General features: G+C 38.1%; 1 protein-coding gene across 1 annotated transcript in view; it reads right to left on the minus strand.

Moving 5' to 3' along the window:
- Nucleotides 1–21,333, minus strand: part of LOC145283928 (SCO-spondin-like) — a 157,633-nt gene that overhangs the window by 31,809 nt on the left and 104,491 nt on the right. The window contains exons 27-29 of the mRNA XM_080133028.1: nucleotides 5,149–5,393; nucleotides 4,141–4,312; nucleotides 3,356–3,523 (exon numbers count right to left, since the gene is read on the minus strand). Of these exons, the coding sequence (XP_079989154.1) occupies nucleotides 3,356–3,523; nucleotides 4,141–4,312; nucleotides 5,149–5,393 (585 nt within the window). The remainder of the gene's footprint in view (nucleotides 1–3,355; nucleotides 3,524–4,140; nucleotides 4,313–5,148; nucleotides 5,394–21,333) is intronic.

Raw genomic sequence — 21,333 nt, forward strand, 5'->3', positions numbered from 1 at the left:
ATTAAATATGAGGGGCTTGCAATAAGTAATGCCCCTGACTCACTTTCAGTTGTCTGATCTAGCTGAAATTTTGCATGTGCAATGATTTATATCTTTATGGGGTATGTGGCAAATTATAGCTCTTAACGAATTGTGGTTTCTGTTTTACAGGTGTTTGAACTGAGTCAGGTGTGAAATGGAGCCTGTTGAATGTCGAGCAGTGATCCGGTTTTTGTATTTGAAAGGACGCACACCACAGGAGAATTTTGATGAAATGAAAGAAACTTATGGTGATGATGTCCCATCATATGACCTTGTAAAACGCTGGCATCGTGAATTCAAACATGGCCGGAAGTCTGTGGAAACAGCTCCCAGACCTGGTCGCCCCCCCCCTTCTGCCATTGATGAGGCATCTGTCCGTCAAGTTGAGGCTGCCATTTTGGAAGATTGGCGCATTACTATTCGCCAAATAGCCCAAGATGTCATGATTAGTATAGGGTTTGTGGAAACTATCATTCATGACCATTTGCATATGCATAAGGTGTCTGCCAGATGGATTGCCAGGTTACTCACACCATTCCAGAAGCGAGAACGCGTCGAGTGCTCGAGAATGAATTTGGAGATGTGCCAAGAAGATGAGTCAAAGTTTTTCAAAAAACTGATTACACAGGATGAAACCTGGGTCTATTACTATGATCCAGAGACCAAAGCCCAGTCAATGCAGTGGAAACACTTGGACTCTCACCTCCAAAGAAGGCAAGGGTGCAGCCCTCTGCTGGCAAGGTCATGCTCACAGTTTTCTGGGACCAGGGCGAAGTAGTGATGACAGATTTCCTGGCAAAGGGTACCACAATTACAGGAGCCTATTCTGCTTCACTTTTGAGGAAATTAAGGGAAGCTATCAAAATCAAGAGGCGGGGCAAGATCAGCAAAGTTATGCGCCTCCTGTAGGACAACGCTCCGGTTCACAACTCGCATGTCACCAGATCAGAAGCACGGGTGTGTGGTTATAAAATCCTTTCCCATCCTCCCTACTCTCCTGACCTTGCACCCTCTGACTTTCACCTCTTCCTAACTATGAAGTTGTTTTTGAAAGGAAAGCGTTTCCCAGATGATGCAGCCTTGATTTTTGAAGTCACGTCGTGGTTGGAGGACCAACCTGGGGTGTTCTACAAAAACGGTCTCCAGAACTGCATCAAACGATATGAGAAATGCATAACTCTGGGTGGTTCCTATGTAGAGAAAGACTAATAACTGTGCCAAGTTTCGTTGCTCTACTTCTATGGGAAGTGGGTCAGGGGAATTACTTATTGCACGCCCCTCGTAATATATGAAATATATGTAGGTTTGCTAAAAGCGTTTGTATTGATTATCACTGGAAAATATATTTTAAATACAATCATGAAACTTGCTAGGTATGATATTGTATCAGTCACATGTTTTCCATTACATTTTTCTCTTAATGTAAACAGGCAAGCAATCCTTGAATCATTGGCCCATCGACCAACAAAATGGCTTTGTGTATGAATGCAGTTTGACAGTTTGTTGGACTAGTTCTTTGAAGTACGTTCATACAAGTATTTGCATCGGTCGAGTAAGGGGATGTGTATAGGTTCTTTTCAACTCACCAGTCCGCATGGAGCCTGGTATTCAGCGTGGCACTTTACATTCTATAACAGGAAAATACTTTTGAAAACCGAGGTCAACAAACAGTATTCATACACCAAGTGATTCTATTAGTAGTTGGGCAAATTTCTCAGCATTTGCTTGTCTGGTTAACTAAAGAGAAAATAGTACATAAAAAAATCTGATTGCTACATCATAAATACGACTATCATGCTTAACTGAAAACGCTTCAAAAAGTAATTACTTACGCTATTATTTTTCAAGAAATACATATTTTGAGGTCATTTTGTTCTCTGTATATTATTATTGTGATATTAGAAGGCTTAGACTAAGGGATCTGCATTGGCATAGATCTTTCTGAAGCATCTCCGCATCTCGATTTGTCAGCTAGTCTTGCTGTGGCATGTCCTCCTGTTCCATTTTTTTTATTTGAAACAGAACTTTTGTCGAAATATCTGAATACTGAATAAAAATTTTGTGTGTTTACACAAAGTGAGATCGATACAAACCAGTATATCTTATTTGACGGGGTTGTTGGCTCCTTATGATTTATGCCACTACAAATGCTTATAGACACATAATAAAGTAAAATTATTATTAGGTTCAGAAACAAAACTTATTGCAGAATTTTTAATTTGGACTTCAAATGATGTATTTCCAATTAAAGTTTTGCGTTTTAATATCTTTATTTATATATCATTTTAGATAGCGTTTTCCGCTCTATCTAATCGCTTAAATTACAATCGTTTTAAAACAATTATGTTTTCTTTTTAAAACGTTGAATACAAGATGAGAAAAAAGTAAACTCTCACAATTTTCTTATTTCAATTCAAGCTAGGCCAAAAAGCTGCTGAAATGACTCGCAATATCAACGAAGCGTTTTTCCTGGGAACCACTACTAGAACGCACAGCACACTGGTGGTTTAAGAAATTTCGTAGCGGCGGCGAGAGTCTTCAAGATGATGAGCATAGTGGTCGGCCATCGGATGTTGACAACGATCAATTAAGAGCCTTAGTCGAAGCCAAAACACGCACAACTGTTTCTAAATTAGACGTAACGTATACAATGTGAGTCAGACAAACATATCTACGTTGCCTAGGCTAGGAAATCTGCATTGACATTGACTTCTCACATGTCATTACATCTCTACTTATGCATAAATCTATCTGTCAGGCTTATGTTAAGCATGATATTATGCTCAAGATTAGAATAAAATTTTCATCACAATATGCAAAGATCGAAAGGAAATTTTTACGTGTTTGTTTCGAGTGAGATAGTTACGGGGTGATCGAAGAGATTGTAAATAATTTGAATTTGCACAATTAAAAACGCTCTGAAACACGCACAATAAAATCTTATCAAAATATATAAATTATTTCTTAAATTTTTTCATTGTAAATATCAAGGATCGCAAGTGCTTTTCTTTCTCGAAAAACAAAAGAAAATAAAAAATGATAACTTTTCATATTTTCTGATCTAAATATTATCACGCTATTATTACAGATAGGAGAAACTACAAACCCTAACATCAAAATTAAAATAAAAAAATGTAAATAAAATTCATTTTTTTATTTTAATTTTGATGAGGTTATTCAACATTATGAATAAAAAAATGAAACTTGTAAGAATACATGTTTATATATACGTGAACTCACAGAGGTAGACACACACACGCACACACACACACACACACACACATATATGTATATATATATTAATATATATATATATATATATATATAAATATACCTGGAGGTTGTGTTGTTAGTGTAGGACTTGACGTAGGTACACTTGTAGGTTGTGTTGTTACTCCCTGACTTGGTGTAGGTACACTTGTAGGTTGTGTTGTTACTCCCGGACTTGGCGTAGATGCACTTGGCTGTGGTGTTGTTGTACTTACGATTGGCGTCTGTGCAGCTGAAAATAGACTTTTACTTTAAGACAACTTTAATGATAAATATTTCAAGAAATGTTAAGATTGCTAAACCGTATAAACACAACAGTTTAACAATCTATTTATTCTGACGTTAAAAGAGAAAATCTACGATAATGTAACATATGTGATAAACTCGATGTACTAATTGTTCGTTTATATCAAGTATTCAAACTCGTCTTAAACTACATATAAAAAGAATTGCTATATATAAGTATAGAGGCAAAACACATGGAATTTTATTCTGTATACAATTTGCATGGAATGTAAATTTTCAACTTTGTAATTTTCAAGTAATTTCTTATATTGCCCTGCAAAAGTAACTAAATAAATTCAAATATATGTGGTTAACCTGCAAACACTTTTAATTTAAATTTTTTAAAACAATCTTATAATTTATTAAATAAAAATGTTACATGTGGAAAAAGTAATTAATTGTTGCTTGTTAAAACTTTTTTTTTCAAATTTTATAAGATGAAACTAATAATTTCAGTTATCATTTAATGTAGCCTTCAATGACTGACTTGGTTCGACAATGTTCAGAATTTTAAATAAAAGAAACACTGATCTTTCAATAAATGAAATCATTTTTATTACTCACTTGTTTCTTTGATGCAAAGTTGAATGCAGAGTTTCACTGTAACAGGTTTATTGGGATTTTGAGGAATAACTGTGATTCTAATTACAGTCTTATCGGTACCAGATGGAATATTGACAGGTTTGTCATTTCTTTCTGTTACTTTAGTTGGTGAATTTCCTGGAGGTAGTGATTTCTGTAAAAACATACACACACAAAAAAATCAACAACAAAATAACCAGGTATTACACACAATAAACATGAAATAATGACTCAAGGTTGTGTAAACTCATCGGGTAGTTTTATTAAGGTAAGTATTCTGTTGTCTAATCTGCAAAATTTAAGAGTTGATAGCAACTGGATCCTATGTTATTACATCTACTCCATTTCTATAATTTGGCTATGGACAGAAATGTAACACTTATCTTAAAACAAACCGTGTTCTTAATTTTATCTCCAGTTACAACACTGGCATAGTTTAACTAACGCGTATATTTGTATTTATTCTTGGTCGTTACAATATATCGACGCTACAAAAGATGTCTTTACAATTAATAATAAAACGATATTCACACAAACATCTTATGTGATATGAAATAAAAATGATTCTATTGAGTGCAACTATTTAGATGTGATCTTTCACTAAGATAAAAAGGATCAGACCCACTTTTTTATGTTCTCCATATATTAGGCGAGATAATCATTCGCTTGAGCAGTTGCGAAAATCAGTAACGTATTCCTTACTTTAAGAAATTCATTACAGCATATTACAGTAATTAAAACTTTTACTAAAATGCACTTTTATGGTACTATAAGTGAATTTGTTTATGGTAATATGATTCTCTCACTTCATGCAGCAAAAGGTTTGGTTACATCGTTTGTAAGGAGGAAAACACAAAATGCATTCAAAAGAAAATTTTAATCTTAAAACACAATATATAAATCGTAATTCTAACGCTGTAAAAAGAGGATATTGACGTAAGCAATTCAATTGTGCCATGAGCTTAGAATACAAGCGATGTAATAATTTACCTGAGTAGTTGTGAGAAATTCAACAACGTATTGTTTAACGTTATCTGTATCGACTAGCTCAATTACACCGCCATCTTCCATATAATATCCAACCGTAATTGTGATCACCCTGTCTTCTCGTGTATCTGTTCTCCACCCGGTACCACTCGGTCTAATGTCTCCAGGATTTCCATTTGGTTCCAACATAATAGCACTATCTGGCAATATTGTTTTATCTTTCATTCCATCGAAAAGGACACATTGCACTAGAAGGAAACAAAGATTAGACGTGAAAATCAACAAAAGAATTGCAGGACTGATAATTCAAAGAGAGAGATTTCAATTCATGTTATTTACATTGTCTGTTAGATAAATGTCATTTTCGAAAGTGTATATATGTATATATGATGTGAATAATGGAAATAGTATTCCGACGAAATAGAGAAATAAAAAGGAACAAACCGAGTCATGTGTTCATCAAAGTTTCGTCTTTATTTCGAGACTTCCTCTGTTCCTTGCCAAAATTGCCATCGTAGATACGTTGGTGAAACCAAGCGTAAATTAGAAAAAAAGGCTCAATGAACATAGAGAATAACACACTTAGAGAATTGCTAAGAAATAGCGATTCTCTTAGTGCATTATTCTCTCATTCATTGCAGCATAATCATACCTTTAACTTCAAAAAAGCAAAATTAGTTAAATTTATCTCAAATACATCGCACCAGAGACTTCTTGAATCAGCACTTATCGCAAGTTCAAGCACAATTAAACAACGTGGAGGTGTCTATAATGTAGAGCAATTAATAAGTAAACTTCTATTAAAAGAACATAATTTAATTGTAGACACAGATTAACCCTCAGACACCATAGCAACACCTCCTATAATAATTAATACATATAATCTCAATCAATAAATTACATAACAAAGCACACTTATTTCATTTCAGTTACACAACTATATTTGAATTTAATGGACATATTTTTCTCCAGAAAGAATATTACTTAACTGCGTCATATCTTTTAAAAATATATTAACGGCTATATGACGTTATTAAAAATCTCCCTCTCTTTAACAACGCAGCCCCCCCTTTTTTTTAAATTTCCAACATCTTTTTCCGTTTCTGAAATGGAATAGCGTCACACTTTTCACAAGAAAATTTTCAAATATTTGTACTGGTGTGTTTGTTTTCTTAATTTTATTCACCCATCCAGAGGAAGTCTTGAAATAAATACGAAACGTTGATGAACACATAAGTTGGTTTGTTCTTTTTTTTATCTCTCTCTCTCTCTCTCTCTCTCTCTCTATCTCTCTCTCTCTCTCTCTCTCTACATATACATATATATATATATATATATATATATATATATATATATATATATATAATGAATGAATGAATGACAAAAGTCTATATTCCAAAGTTTATGATGTTGACAATCTTATAATTTATTCCTTTAATTCAGTTGACATTTACAATTTACAACTGAATTAAAGGAATAAATTATAAGATTGTCAACATCATGAACTTTGGAATATAGACCTTTGTCATTCATTGACTATATTACTCTGTAATTACATTGAGCTTCTTGAATAAGGATTGGTATATATTAAAAGGAAATAAAGTATATTTCCACAGTATATATATATATATATATATATATATATATATATATATATATATATATATATATATATATATATATATATATATAAGGCAATTACGTGGGGGAAACTGGCCTGGAGTTCCGCCTACGTCTTAATAAGCACAAACATACTATTACAGACAGATCTACACAGCATCCAGTAGCTATCCACTATAATTTACCTAACCACACAATAAACAACATCAGATACATCCTCATAGCATCCAATTTTATTACACAACACCAGAGACGAAAATATGAACAAAAATTAATTCTAAAACTCAACACGCACACTTCAGGCCTTAACAAAAACCTAGGACTACTCAATGACTACAATTTTTATAACTACAAAGATTTTCCATAAATATTTTCCTTAGGATTAAAATGCACGGTGAGATGGGGTAAACTTTTTTCTTTTTTCCAACTCTTTCCGAAACCTTAACATTTTCCCTAATTTTTTCTTCTTTACACTCTCATACACATTGGTCTATGCATGTGTATGTGTGTGCGTATTATATACGCATATATGTATGTATTTATCCGAATATATGTGTATATGTACCTGAAAGTGTATTTACACGTCAGTATATGTGTATATATGTATGTGTATGTATATATATATATATATATATATGTATGTATATGTGGATATATGTGTATGTTTTTGCATGTATGTGTGTGTGTTTTTCTAAACACATTTTCTTTAAGTGTTAATTTTCTTCATATTACCGTATATGTATATATATGTATGTAGTTCTCGCACACCTATACTTCTTTTTCCGCCCCTCTCTTCACCTTTCCCCTCTCTCCCTACATTCGCTTATGCAAACTTGTGTATATATGTATAGCTGTTTCTACGTGTAAATATATGCGCAAACATTTATGCATGTGCATGTGTATTTGTTAGTATATGCATATGTGTATATATACGTACATTTATGTCTGTATATATATGCATATATGTAGATGTATATATTTGTACATATGAGTATTTTTTGTATACATATGTGTATGTACATATTAATATATAAATTAATAAAAAGTAGCGTTTCGTTTCTGTCTTTAAACAGTTCAATTTGGAAACTACGTTTTCGTTCTTTTTCGGACGAGAAATAGCCGTTGATTTACAATTGAGCATCATAGCGTTTCTCCTCATAACGTCTTATATCCTTTGAATTCTTATTCTATCTTGGAATAAATAATATCGTTAGGATTCAAAAGATTGAACAGTTAAAGGCGCGTTTCTTCATTTTTATTTATTGTTTGATTTTTAATTTTTCGTTTATATGTGTATATGTACTGTGTGCATGTGTGTATGTGCGTGCTTATATGTGTATATATTTAAAACTGACGTGACACCTTCTCATTGGCTATACCACCTTCTCCTCCTCCTCCTCCTTCTCCTCCTCCTCCTCTTCTTCTGACTAATTTTTGCGCGACAGTAGTCTATATAGTGAGGTATATGGATGGGGTGGAAGTTTCTCTAGCCAATCAGATTTCGCCACGAAATAAAACCCAATATTTTTGCGTGTGTGCAATTCCTGAATCTGGGATCTGAGTTCTACAAACCTACTAATTCCCATGACCCCTTAAGGTCAGATGTCAGTTCTGACATCCAACTTTGAGTTCACCAAGCCCAGACAATGTTATGCTCCACGTTTCCTGTCATCAACTTTAACTGCAAAATATATTTCTCTGGTTTCAAACAATATCTATTTTGACATGAAATTAAAAATATATATTCATATTCTCTATTTTAAATCCTCGGGATATCTGGCGTCACCCGGGAACGATTAGCTATCTAACATAGTTACTCGGCCTCTCACAGGGCCCTGGCGGGTCCTAAAGCTTCCCAACGAGGGATTACGTCACAATTCCATAAGATTCTAACATTTTTCCCAAGTTTAAAACATAATTTTATTTCATATCGTCCTTCTAAAGATTCGTCACATAAGATTGCATTTTTGAAATTCACTAGTTGTAACAATCAGGCTTTAGTAGGGTGTATTAAAATTTTTGCTGCAGCCGTTCATTTAAAACTGCAATCATACAAATTGGTCAGTCATCTTATACGATGTATAGCTATAACATACAGAATTTTCAAGAGTCTACAATAATTTGAAATGCCTGGATAAAACAGTTTGGAACTTATTAAAGAAAACTCGCACCATATGTGACACAGAAAATATATATTAAGAGAATAGTGAAAACAAAGAGAAGAGGTACGGCTAGATAAACAAGAAACGAACAACAAAAGCTAAAACTGAAAAAATAAAATGTTGGATCCTCGGTCATACGTAACAATAAATACCTGGTGTTGGTGTTGTTACTAATGGACGTGACGTAGGTACACCTGGAGGTTGTGTTGTTACTACTTGACTCGACGTAGACACATCTAGAGGCTGTGTTGTTACTACTGGACCCGACGTAGGTACACCTACAGGTTGTGTTGTTACTACTGGACCTGTTGTAGGTACACCTGAAGGTGGTGTTGTTACTACTGGACCTGACGTAGGTATACCCGGAGGTTGTGTTGTTACTACTGGACCTGTTGTAGGTACACCTGGAGGTTGTGTTGTTAGTACTGGACCCGACGTAGATACACCTGACGGTAGTGTTGTTAATACTGGACCTGTTGTAGGTACACCTGTAGGATGTGTTGTTAGTACTGGACCTGACGTAGGTAAACCTAGACGTTGTGTTGTTACTACTGGACCTGACGTAGGTACACCTGGTGGCTGTGTTGTTACTACTGGACTTGACGAAGTTACACCTGGAGGTTGTGTTGTTACTACTGGAACCGTTGTAGGTACACCTGGAGGTTGTGTTGTTACTACTGAACCCGACGTAGGTACACCTGAAGGTTGTGTTGTTACTACTGGACTTGTTGTAGGAAAACCTGGAGGTAGTGTTGTTACTACTGGACCTGACGTAGGTACACCTGAAGGTTGTGTTGTTACTACTGGACCTGACGTAGGTATACCCGGAGGTTGTGTTGTTACTACTGGACCTGTTGTAGGTACACCTGGAGGTTGTGTTGTTAGTACTGGACCCGACGTAGATACACCTGACGGTAGTGTTGTTAATACTGGACCTGTTGTAGGTACACCTGTAGGACGTGTTGTTAGTACTGGACCTGACGTAGGTAAACCTAGACGTTGTGTTGTTACTACTGGACCTGACGTAGGTACACCTGGTGGCTGTGTTGTTACTACTGGACTTGAGGAAGTTACACCTGGAGGTTGTGTTGTTACTACTGAACTCGACGTAGGTAAACCTAGAGGTTGTGTTGTTACTACTGGAACCGTTGTAGGTACACCTGGAGGTTGTGTTGTTACTACTGAACCCGACGTAGGTACACCTGAAGGTTGTGTTGTTACTACTGGACTTGTTGTAGGAAAACCTGGAGGTAGTGTTGTTACTACTGGACCTGACGTAGGTACACCTGAAGGTTGTGTTGTTACTAGTGGACCCGACGTAGGTATACCCGGAGGTTGTGTTGTTACTACTGGACCTGTTGTAGGTACACCTGGAGGTTGTGTTGTTAGTACTGGACCCGACGTAGATACACCTGGCGGTAGTGTTGTTAATACTGGACCTGTTGTAGGTACACCTGTAGGATGTGTTGTTAGTACTGGACCTGACGTAGGTAAACCTAGACGTTGTGTTGTTACTACTGGACCTGACGTAGGTACACCTGGTGGCTGTGTTGTTACTACTGGACTTGACGAAGTTAAACCTGGAGGTTGTGTTGTCACTACTGAACCCGACGTAGGTAAACCTAGAGGTTGTGTTGTTACTACTGGACTTGTTGTAGGAAAACCTGGAGGTAGTGTTGTTACTACTGGACCCGATGGAGGTACACCTGAAGGTTGTGTTGTTACTACTGGACCTGTTGTAGGTACACCTTTTTGCTGTGTTGTTAGTACTGGACCGGACGTAGGTACACCTGGTGGCTGTGTTGTTACTACTGGACCCGATGTAGATACACCTGAAGGTTGTGTTGTTACTACTGAAACCGACGTAGGTACACCTGAAGGTTGTGTTGTTACTACTGGACTTAACGGAGTTACACCTGGAGGTTGTGTTGTTACTACTGGACCCGATGTAGACACACCTGAAGGTTGCGTTGTTACTACTGTAACCGACGTAGGTACACCTGAAGGTTGTGTTGTTACTACTGGACCTGTTGTAGGTACACCTGAAGGTTGTGTTGTTACTACTAGACCTGACGTAGGTACACCTGAAGTTTGTGTTGTTTCTACTGGACCTGACGTAGGTACACCTGGAGGTTGTGTTGTTACTACTGGACCTGACGTAGGTACACCTTTTTGCTGTGTTGTTACTACTGGACCCGACGTAGGTACACCTAGAGGTTGTGTTGATACTACTGGACCTGACGTAGGTACACCTTTTTGCTGTGTTGTTACTACTGGAGCTGACGTGGGTACACCTTTTTGCTGTGTTGTTACTACTGGACCTGACGAAGGTACACCTTTTTGCTGTGTTGTTACTACTGGACCCGACGTAGGTACACCTTTTTGCTGTGTTGTTACTACTGGACCTGACGTGGGTACCCCTTTTTGCTGTGTTGTTCCTACTGGACCTGACGTAGGTACACCTTTTTGCTGTGTTGTTGATACTGGACCTGACGTAGGTACACCTTTTGGTATTGTTGTTTCTACTTGACCTGCCGTAGGTACACCTTTTTGCTGTGTTGTCACTACTGGACCTGACGTAGGTACACCTTTTTGCTGTGTTGTTACTACTGCACCCGATGTAGGTACACCTGAAGGTTGTGTTGTTACTACTGTAACCGACGTAGGTACACCTTTTTGCTGTGTTGTTACTACTGGACCCGATGTAGGTACACCTGAATGTTGTGTTGTTACTACTGGACCTGACGTAGGTACACCTTTTTGCTGTGTTGTTACTACTGGACCTGACGTAGGTACACCTGGTGACTGTGTTGTTACTACTGGACCTGACGTAGGTACACCTGAAGGTTGTGTTGTTACTACTGGACTCGACGTACGTACACCTTTTTGCTGTGTTGTTACTACTGGACCTGACGTAGGTACACCTTTTTGCTGTGTTGTTATTACAGGACCCGATCTAGGTACACTTGAAGGTTGTGTTGTTACTACTGGAGCTGACGTAGGTACACCTTTTTGCTGTGTTGTTACTACTGGAGCTGACGTAGGTACACCTTTTTGCTGTGTTGTTACTACTGGAGCTGACGTAGGTACACCTTTTTGCTGTGTTGTTACTACTGGACCTGACGTAGGTACATCTTTTTGCTCTGTTGTCACTACTGGACCCGACGTAGGTACACCTTTTTGCTGTGTTGTTACTACTGGACCTGACGTAGGTACACCTTTTTGCTGTGTTGTTACTACTGGACCCGACGTAGGTACACCTTTTTGCTGTGTTGTTACTACTGGACCTGACGTGGTTACAGCTTTTTGCTGTGTTGTTACTACTGGACCCGATGTAGACAAACCTGAAGGTTGTGTTGTTACTACTGTAACCGACGTAGGTACACCTTTTTGCTGTGTTGTTACTACTGGACCCGATGAGGGTACACCTGAAGGTTGTGTTGTTACTACTGGAGCTGACGTAGGTACACCTTTTTGCTGTGTTGTTACTACTGGACCTGACGTAGGTACACCTTTTTGCTGTGTTGTTACTACTGGACCTGACGTAGGTACACCTTTTTGCTGTGTTGTTACTACTGGAGCTGACGTAGGTACACCTTTTTGCTGTGTTGTTACTACTGGACCTGACGTAGGTACACCTTTTTGCTGTATTGTTACTACTGGGCCTGACGTAGGTAGACCTTTTTGCAGTGTTGTTAATACAGGACCCGATCTAGGTACACTTGAAGGTTGTGTTGTTACTACTGGAGCTGACGTAGGTACACCTTTTTGCTGTGTTGTTACTACTGGTATCGACGTAGGTACACCTTTTTGCTGTGTTGTTACTACTGGACCTGACGTAGGTAAATGTTTTTGCTCTGTTGTCACTACTGGACCCGACGTAGGTACACCTTTTTGCTGTGTTGTTACTACTGGACCTGACGTAGGTACATCTTTTTGCTGTGTTGTTACTACTGGACCTGACGTAGGTACACCTTTTTGCTGTGTTGTTACTACTGGACCTGACGTAGGTACACTTTTTGGTTGTGTTGTTTCTACTGGACCTGACGTAGGTACACCTTTTTGCTGTGTTGTTACTACTGGACCCGACGTAGGTACACCTTTTTGCTGTGTTGTCACTACTGGACCTGTTGTAGGTACACCTTTTTGCTGTGTTGTTACTACTGGACCCGATGTAGGTACACCTGCAGGTTGTGTTGTTACTACTGTAACCGACGTAGGTACACCTTTTTGCTGTGTTGTTACTACTGGACCCGATGTAGGTACACCTGAAGGTTGTGTTGTTACTACTGGAGCTGACGTAGGTACACTTTTTTGCTGTGTTGTTACTACTCCACCTGACGTAGGTACACCTGGTGACTGTGTTGTTACTACTGGAGCTGACGTACGTACACCTTTTTGCTGTGTTGTTACTACTGGACTCGACGTACGTACATCTTTTTGCTGTGTTGTTACTACTGGACCGGACGTAGGTACACCTTTTTGCTGTATTGTTACTACTGGGCCTGACGTAGGTACACCTTTTTGCTGTGTTGTTACTACTGGACCTGACGTAGGTACACCTTTTTGCTGTGTTGTTACTACTGGACCTGACGTAGGTACACCTTTTTGCTGTGTTGTTACTACTGGACCTGACGTAGGTACATCTTTTTGCTGTGTTGTTACTACTGGACCCGACGTAGGTACAGCTTTTTGCTGTGTTGTTACTACTGGACCTGACGTAGGTACATCTTCTTTCTGTGTTGTTACTACTGGACCTGTTGTAGGTACACCTTTTTGCTGTGTTGTTACTACTGGACCCGATGTAGGTACACCTGAAGGTTGTGTTGTTACTACTGGACCTGACGTAGGTACACCTTTTTGCTGTGTTGTTACTACTGGAGCTGACGTAGGTACACCTTTTTGCTGTGTTGTTACTACTGGACCTGACGTAGGTACACCTGAAGGTTGTGTTGTTACTACTGGACCGGACGTAGGTACACCTTTTTGCTGTATTGTTACTACTGGACCGGATATAGGTGCACCTTTTTGCTGTGTTGTTACTACTGGACCTGACGTAGGTACACCTTTTTGCTGTGTTGTTACTACTGGACCTGACGTAGGTACGCCTTTTTGCTGTGTTGTTACTACTGGACCTGACGTAGGTACACCTTTTTGCTGTGTTGTTACTACTGGACCTGACGTAGGTAACCCTTTTTGCTGTGTTGTTACTACTGGACCCGATGTAGGTTCACCTGCAGGTTGTGTTGTTACTACTGGACCTGACGTAGGTACACCTTTTTGCTGTGTTGTTACTACTGGACCTGTTGTAGGTACACCTGGAGGTTGTGTAGTTACTACTGGACCCGTTGTGGGTAAGCCTGGAGGTTGTGTTGTTAGTACTGGACTCGACGTAGGTACACCTGGAGGTTGTTTTGTAAATGTTGGAGCAGGGGTAGGTACACCTGGTATTGGTGTTGTTACACCTGGGGCTGAAGTAGGTACACCAGACGGTTGGTTTGTATAACCTGGTGTTGGTGTTTGTGCAGCTGAAAATATATTTTTTAACAATCGTTAATTACATACCTTGTTTAAAACACGAAGATGATGAAACCGGGTGTATACATAAAATAAAACACTTATTTATACAGACGTACAACAAAAGAACCTACATATTATCAGTGATAACCGAACTATCCTTGTCATGAAATATAATGTTTGAAATTATTTGAATTAATTCTACGATGCAGCCTGAAAAATATTTATTACCTTAAGATCCTAATTATATTTGCTATCTATTAATGTAAACTTAGATACATGTATATCTTTAACAAGTTTGATATGTCTATATATAGTTTATATGTTTAAATATTTTAATGATCAAGATTCACTTCTAAAGCAATTAATTCATCTTAACGAATTTGTTAGAACACATCTGATAGACATAAGGAGTGGCAGTGTGAGTTATATTTCTAAATCATGAAAGTATGCAATGAACGCTATCCCTTTTTTTACAAAGGAGTCATCAGTTATCAAGGCTCAGACGCCAGTCGAGGATAAGGGTTAATGAGTATACGGTAGTCAATGGGAACATGTGGTAATCATTAGTAGTGGGAATTAAGTCAATTGGATTACTTAAGGGGATAGCTTATCAAGAACTTGTTCACGTTGGAATTGAAGACAACCATATTGTAGTCAACTGGAAAGCAGGAAAACGGAAGTGTTCCACATGCATGCAGTTTTAAGAAAGAAGCTTTGTTCATGGAATCTACATTTAGGAGTAGGCACAAATAAAGAGTGGAGGAAATTATTGATAGTGGTTTCAACTAGACGAGTGCTTTTCATGAAAGTCAGGCAAGAGAGGACCATAGATTTGAGCTTAGACGAGCACTTGCCATGAAAATAACGATAAACTAGAGACAGGCTCGCAACATCTCTTCTGTGGGAAAGAGGTTGCAAGGAAGAGAAAAGAGCATCCCTCACTAGGTTACAAAGTCTATTTTGAACTCTGTCAAAGGATAAGCTGCTTTTAGTACTCCATCCTTGGACGTACTTGGTTTTTATATAAATAGAGAATTGCATTAGCAGCGAGATATCTACTGAAGCAGTAGAACGATTCCACGATTTTTCCAGCAGGCTTGGCAATGGACTTGATGTATGTGTTCCATCTCAGATCAAGAGTAAAGGTCAGACTGTCAAAACATAGAGCCTCCCCAAGATGAGAGCCGTTCATTTTAATTGGTGCCAGACGGTGATCAGAGCGTAGATGATGGAAAGATAGCAGCTTGGTTTTAGATGCATAAAAATTAACCAGCTACCTTTTCCCCCATTGTACCACGTGATTAAGATCAGAGGAGAGATAATCAGACAGAACTTGGTTGTTTACGATATTTGAAGTGTTGGCATAGATGATAGTGTCGTCAGCATAAATGTTCACAAATGATCTTAGGATGTGATCTGGGAGAACATTGATGAAGATCAGGGAGAGAGTAGGGCCTAGGATGGGCATCTGAGGGACTCCAGCATTAATACTGTGAGCTTCTGATTCTGACTACTAGTCTTATGAACCTATCAGAGGGAAATAATTTAATAATTGAAAAAACATTTACAGCTATGCCATAACTGGAGATTTTGTGGAGTAGACCTTTATACCACACACTATCAAAAACCTTTGATATGTCAAGAGCAATTGCCCTAGAAAGGAAACCTCCATCGAGAGATTCGTTAATCCTATGAAATAACTGTTGGCACATCTGCTGTAGATCTAGCAGAATGAAAACCATATTGCATGTCACTGAGGGGGTTATTTTTTGCTAAGGTGGTTGACAATTTTTCTATTTAACACAGATTCCAGCAACTTACTCATAATGCACAGGAGACTGATTGGTCTGTATTGAGAGGTTGTAGAAACAACGATTTCGCAGTAGCCGGCAACTATCTTCATCCACAGATGTGTACCATTTGACTCTGTTAATTCTAAAAGACTTGGTTTATTTCAAAAATATTACTTCTTTTACATGCCAACATTTGTACATCTTGAATTTATTTAATTCCTAAAATCTTTATAACTACTACAACCAGAATGTTATCCCCCGTTTCTGCCAATATCCTGTGCATCCTTCCTTATTCTATTTTATTAATATTTCTGTAATAAATTATATATTTAAACGTTTTGTTTTAGGTCATTGCTATTTCTTCAGTGTGTCTATTGAATTTATATGAGACTTAAAACTGACTTCGGGAACGTATGAACACTTTATATTAAAAACAAAATAATTTCATTGTTCGTATTTATGATAACGTGTCGTCTTGTGCGACCCGTCAGCGCTCGTACATAACTATATATACCTGAAATTTGTGTTGTTAATGCAGGGACGGGCGTTGACACACCAGGTGCAGGTATTACTGTAGAAGCCGGTGTAAATAAACATGGAGTTTGTGTTGTTACTTCAGGGGCGGGCGTTGGTATAGCCGGTGTCGGTGTTATTATGACAGGAACTGTCGTAGGTATATGTGAAAATGGTGTTTTCACTGCAAGCACGGGCGTTGATACACCTGGTGGTGGCATTTTGAATGTAGCAGCTGGCGTTGGTATACCGGTTGCTAATGTTATTACTGAATAATCTAGTGTAGGTATACTTGAAAGTCCTATTCTTCTAGGCGTAGCGGACGTTGGTTTATGTGATGTTACTGTACTTACTATAGGAACTGGCGTAGGTAAACCTGACGATTGCGTGGTTCCTACAAAAGCGGGCGTTAGCCTACCTTGTGATTGTGTGGTTACTGCAGGAGCAGACGTTGGTGCACCTGGGAATTGTGTGGTTACTACAGGAGCTGGCGTAGATTGCACAGTTACTGCAATAGCTGGTGTAGGTACACCTGAATATTGTGTGGTTTCTGGAGATTGCATGGTTACTGCCGGAGTGAGCGTTGGTGCATCTAGGGATTGTGTGGTTAATATAGAAGAGGATGTTGGTACACCTGGAGATTGCATCGTTATTGCAGGAGCAGGCGTATGTGCACCTGGAGATTGTGGGGTTACTGCAGAAACGAGTGTTTGTGCACCTGGAAATTGCATGGTTACTGTAGAAGAGGTCTTCAGTACTTCTGAAGATTGCATGGTTACGGCAAGAATGGGCGTTGGCGCACATGGAGATTGCGTGGTTTCTATAGAAGAGGTCGTTGATACATCTGGAGATTGTATGATTACTCCAGGAGTGGGTATTGATGTACCTGGAGACTGCGTATTTACTGCAGGAGCAGGCATTGGTGCACCTGGTAATTGCGTGATTACTGCAGACGTAGGTGCACATGCAGATTGCGTGTTTACTGCAGGAGCGGGCATTAGTGCATCTGGTAATTGCATGATTACTGCAGGAGCAGGCTTAGATGCACCTGGAGATTGCGGAGTTATTGCAGAATCGGGCATGTGTGCACTTGAAGATTGAATGCTTACTACAAGAGTAGGCGTAGGTGCACCTGATACTGGTGCTTTAATTACAGAAGCTGGCGAAGGTACATTTAGATGTTCTAATGTTACTGGGGAGGCAGGTGTGGATACATAGGTGACAGGTGTTATCGAAAGATCTAGTATAGGTATACCTATAGATTTTAATATTTTTGTAGTAGTTCCCGTTGATATATTTAGTACTGGTGTTGTTTTTTCAAAAAATGGCGTAGTTACACGTGAATATTGTGTTGGTACTGAGGGTGGAAGTGTTGGTATACTTGGTCCTGATATTGTTACTATAGAGTATGGTGTAGATTGTGTTGTTGAAGCCGGGAATGACGTTGGTAAATATGATGGTGTTATTGCATGAGATTGTGGGACTAAAGCGGAGGGTTTTGTTTTTAATGCATATGGTAATCTAGGTACTGGTGTTATTGTAGAACCTAGTATAGGTAAATCTGAATATTGTGTTGTTTTTGCAAAGGAAGACATTGTTACACCTGGTACTCGTGTTTTTAATGCCGGAACTGGCGTTGATATACCCGGTGCTGGTGTTGTTACAACAGGAACTGGCATATGTACATTTAGAAGCTGTGTTATTGTTGCAATTACAGGCGTATTTACACCTGGATGTGGGGTTCTTATTAGAGAGGTAGTCGTTTGTATACTAAATGCTGATATTTTTGCTGCAGAATCCGGCTTACGTACCCGTGGAGGTTTTGTTTGTAATTCATGGACGGACATTGGTACATGTGATACTGATGTTTTTACAGATGGAGCTGACGTAGGTAACTGTGGGGGTTGTGTTCTTACTGCAGGAGCCGTGTTTGATGATGATAGTGTTGATGTTTTTTCTTCAGGGAATTGAGTTGATATTTGTTGGGGTTGTGTTCTTACATGTGTTGGTACATCGAATACTGATATACTTATTCCAGAATTTACCCTAGGAAAATCAGGGCGTTGTGTTCTTACTTTAGGCTCGGGTATTGGTAGACTTGGTGCAACTGCTGTATATACAGGAGCTGGCATAGGTTGTTTCTTTCCTGTACGGGCGGGCGTTGGTATACCTGGTGATGGTGTCTTTACTCTAACAGCTGGTGTACTTTCTATTGTGGATTGAATTAGCACTGAAGGAGTGGACCTGGCTGTTTCCGGTGCTGGCGATTGTACTGCAGGAACTGGTATAGGCACAAGTGGAGGTTTTGTTCTGACTCCAGGGAAGGGCGTTGATATGCCCGGTCCTGGTGTTTTTATTATAGGATATATCATAGGTAAATCAAGAGATTGTGTTCTTACTTCATGCTCGGATATCGTAGGTGCCTGTAGAGATTGTGTTCTTATCGCGGGGAGAGGTGTTTGTACACCTGGTGTTGATGTTTTTATTGCTAGAGCAGGTGTATATGCCTTTAGAAGTTGTGTCATTCTTGCAGGGACAGGAATTATTACACCTAATGATGATGGTTTTACTGCAAAACCTGATGTATGTTCCTGTGGAGGTTGTGTTGTAACTGCAAGGCTAGATATTGATACACCTGAGGATGGTGCTTTTTCTGCAAGATTTGGTGTAGGTGCATGTGCTGGTTGTGTTATTCTTGTAGTGGCATGGATTAAATCACTTGCTATTGTTGTTTTTGTTGCAAGACCTTGTGTAAGTACATTATGATATTGTGTTGATAGTACAGTGCCCGATATTGGGAAACCGGTTGCTGATATTTTTACTGGGGGAGGTGGCTTAGATACACCTGGATATTGTGTTGGTACTCTAGGAGCGGGTGTTTGTACACCTTGTATTAGTGTTTTTACTGTAGGAACTGACATATGTACCTCTGGGGGTTGTGATCTTACTAAAGGGACCAGTGTTGGTACATTTGCTGCTTGTGTTTTTATTGCAATTTCAACTGGCGGTTGTGTTCCAATTACAAGGATAGGCGTTTGTGCAACTGGTTTTAGTGTTTGTACTGCAGTAACTGGCATAGGGATATATGGTGATTGCTTTCTTATAGGCGTTGATAGATATGGTGCTAGAGTTATAGCACCAGGAGCGGGCGTAGATACATCTTGAAGATTTTTTGATACTGCAGAGGCGGGTGTAGGTACACCTGATGCTGGTATTGTTACTGGAGGGGCTTTTGTAGGAATACCTGGGCGTTGTTTTGTTACTGCAGGGATATTCATTGATGAATCTTGTATTGATGTTGTTAGGGCTTTTGCAGGCATATGCGCACCTGATGACGGTGTTGTTACACCTTGTGCTCTTCTTGTTACAGCTGTAACACATTTTCATTTAAGAGATTTTAAAATTAAATAATTAATGCATTAAAATAGCTGAACATATAAAAAAAACTATATTCACATTTGTGATTTGCAATTCATTAAGTTTGAATGATCGATGCACTTTGTCTAATTCTAATAAATTTTCAGCAAATTGATAATTGACAATCTCAATAAACTGAATAATTCTGACCATATCATTATCTTTAAAGAATTTGACTTGGATGCATACCACATACAAATTCTTGAATAGCATTCAATCAAATATGTTGAAAAATATTTAAATTATTTAGATCATTTGATTACAATATTTTCAAGATCTGAAAAGCAGACATATTTTAAAAGTACACGTTTTTTTATTAATTAAATGTGGTGGTATATATTCTAAATATAATTGGTTTATACAAGGCATTGTGAATTGAGCTGTAGTGCGTTTGTAAACGAATGATCTAAAACAGAACATATTTGAAAGGAGTCTTCTTTGAACTTATGCACTCAGCAATTAAAAAACCATTCAATAAAATATTAAAAATATTTAGTTTGCAATCATTTTTCCTCAATTACCTAAGAATACATCCTCTAAATATTTGCATATAGCTCAAAGTACACATGAATGTTTTAAGAAGGAAAATAAGTGAAAACAGTTGTACATGATTAGATACTCCGTGGCGTATATCACAACTGAAGAGATTATGGAACTAAAAACTACCATTTAACTTAAACCTTTAAGAGAAACAAAATTTGCGGTTAACTTTAAGGTGTTAATTTGAGTTAGATCGTTGGTATCCAGGATAATTTATAGGAAGTAAATACTTTTCTCAATTACTCATACTTATACCTTACTTATTACTGATAATTGCATTTTTATAAGTTTTTATTAGCTATTGTAAACATTTATACGTTTTTATGAGTTATTATTTGTATTCATTGAATATAGGCCTGAAGTATTTTCAATATGGATTTAGTAATTTGTTTTGGGAATGCATCGTGGCGTAGGTTTCAGAAAGTAGAGAAATAAACAGGAGCATAGATTATATAAAATGAATACACACACACATATATATTTCACAAATCTTATAGATCTAATGGATTCCTGTAATCGCTTGTAAATCTGTTGAAGTGGGGGCAATTTGGATCGGTGACGAAAGACTTTAACAAATAGATACAAAAGTTGGGTTTGGAAACACCGTGAATATTTTTTCTATG

This window comes from Euprymna scolopes, chromosome 8 (assembly GCF_053919585.1).
Source record: "Euprymna scolopes isolate OS-2025 chromosome 8, ASM5391958v1, whole genome shotgun sequence".
NCBI lineage: Eukaryota > Metazoa > Mollusca > Cephalopoda > Sepiida > Sepiolidae > Euprymna > Euprymna scolopes.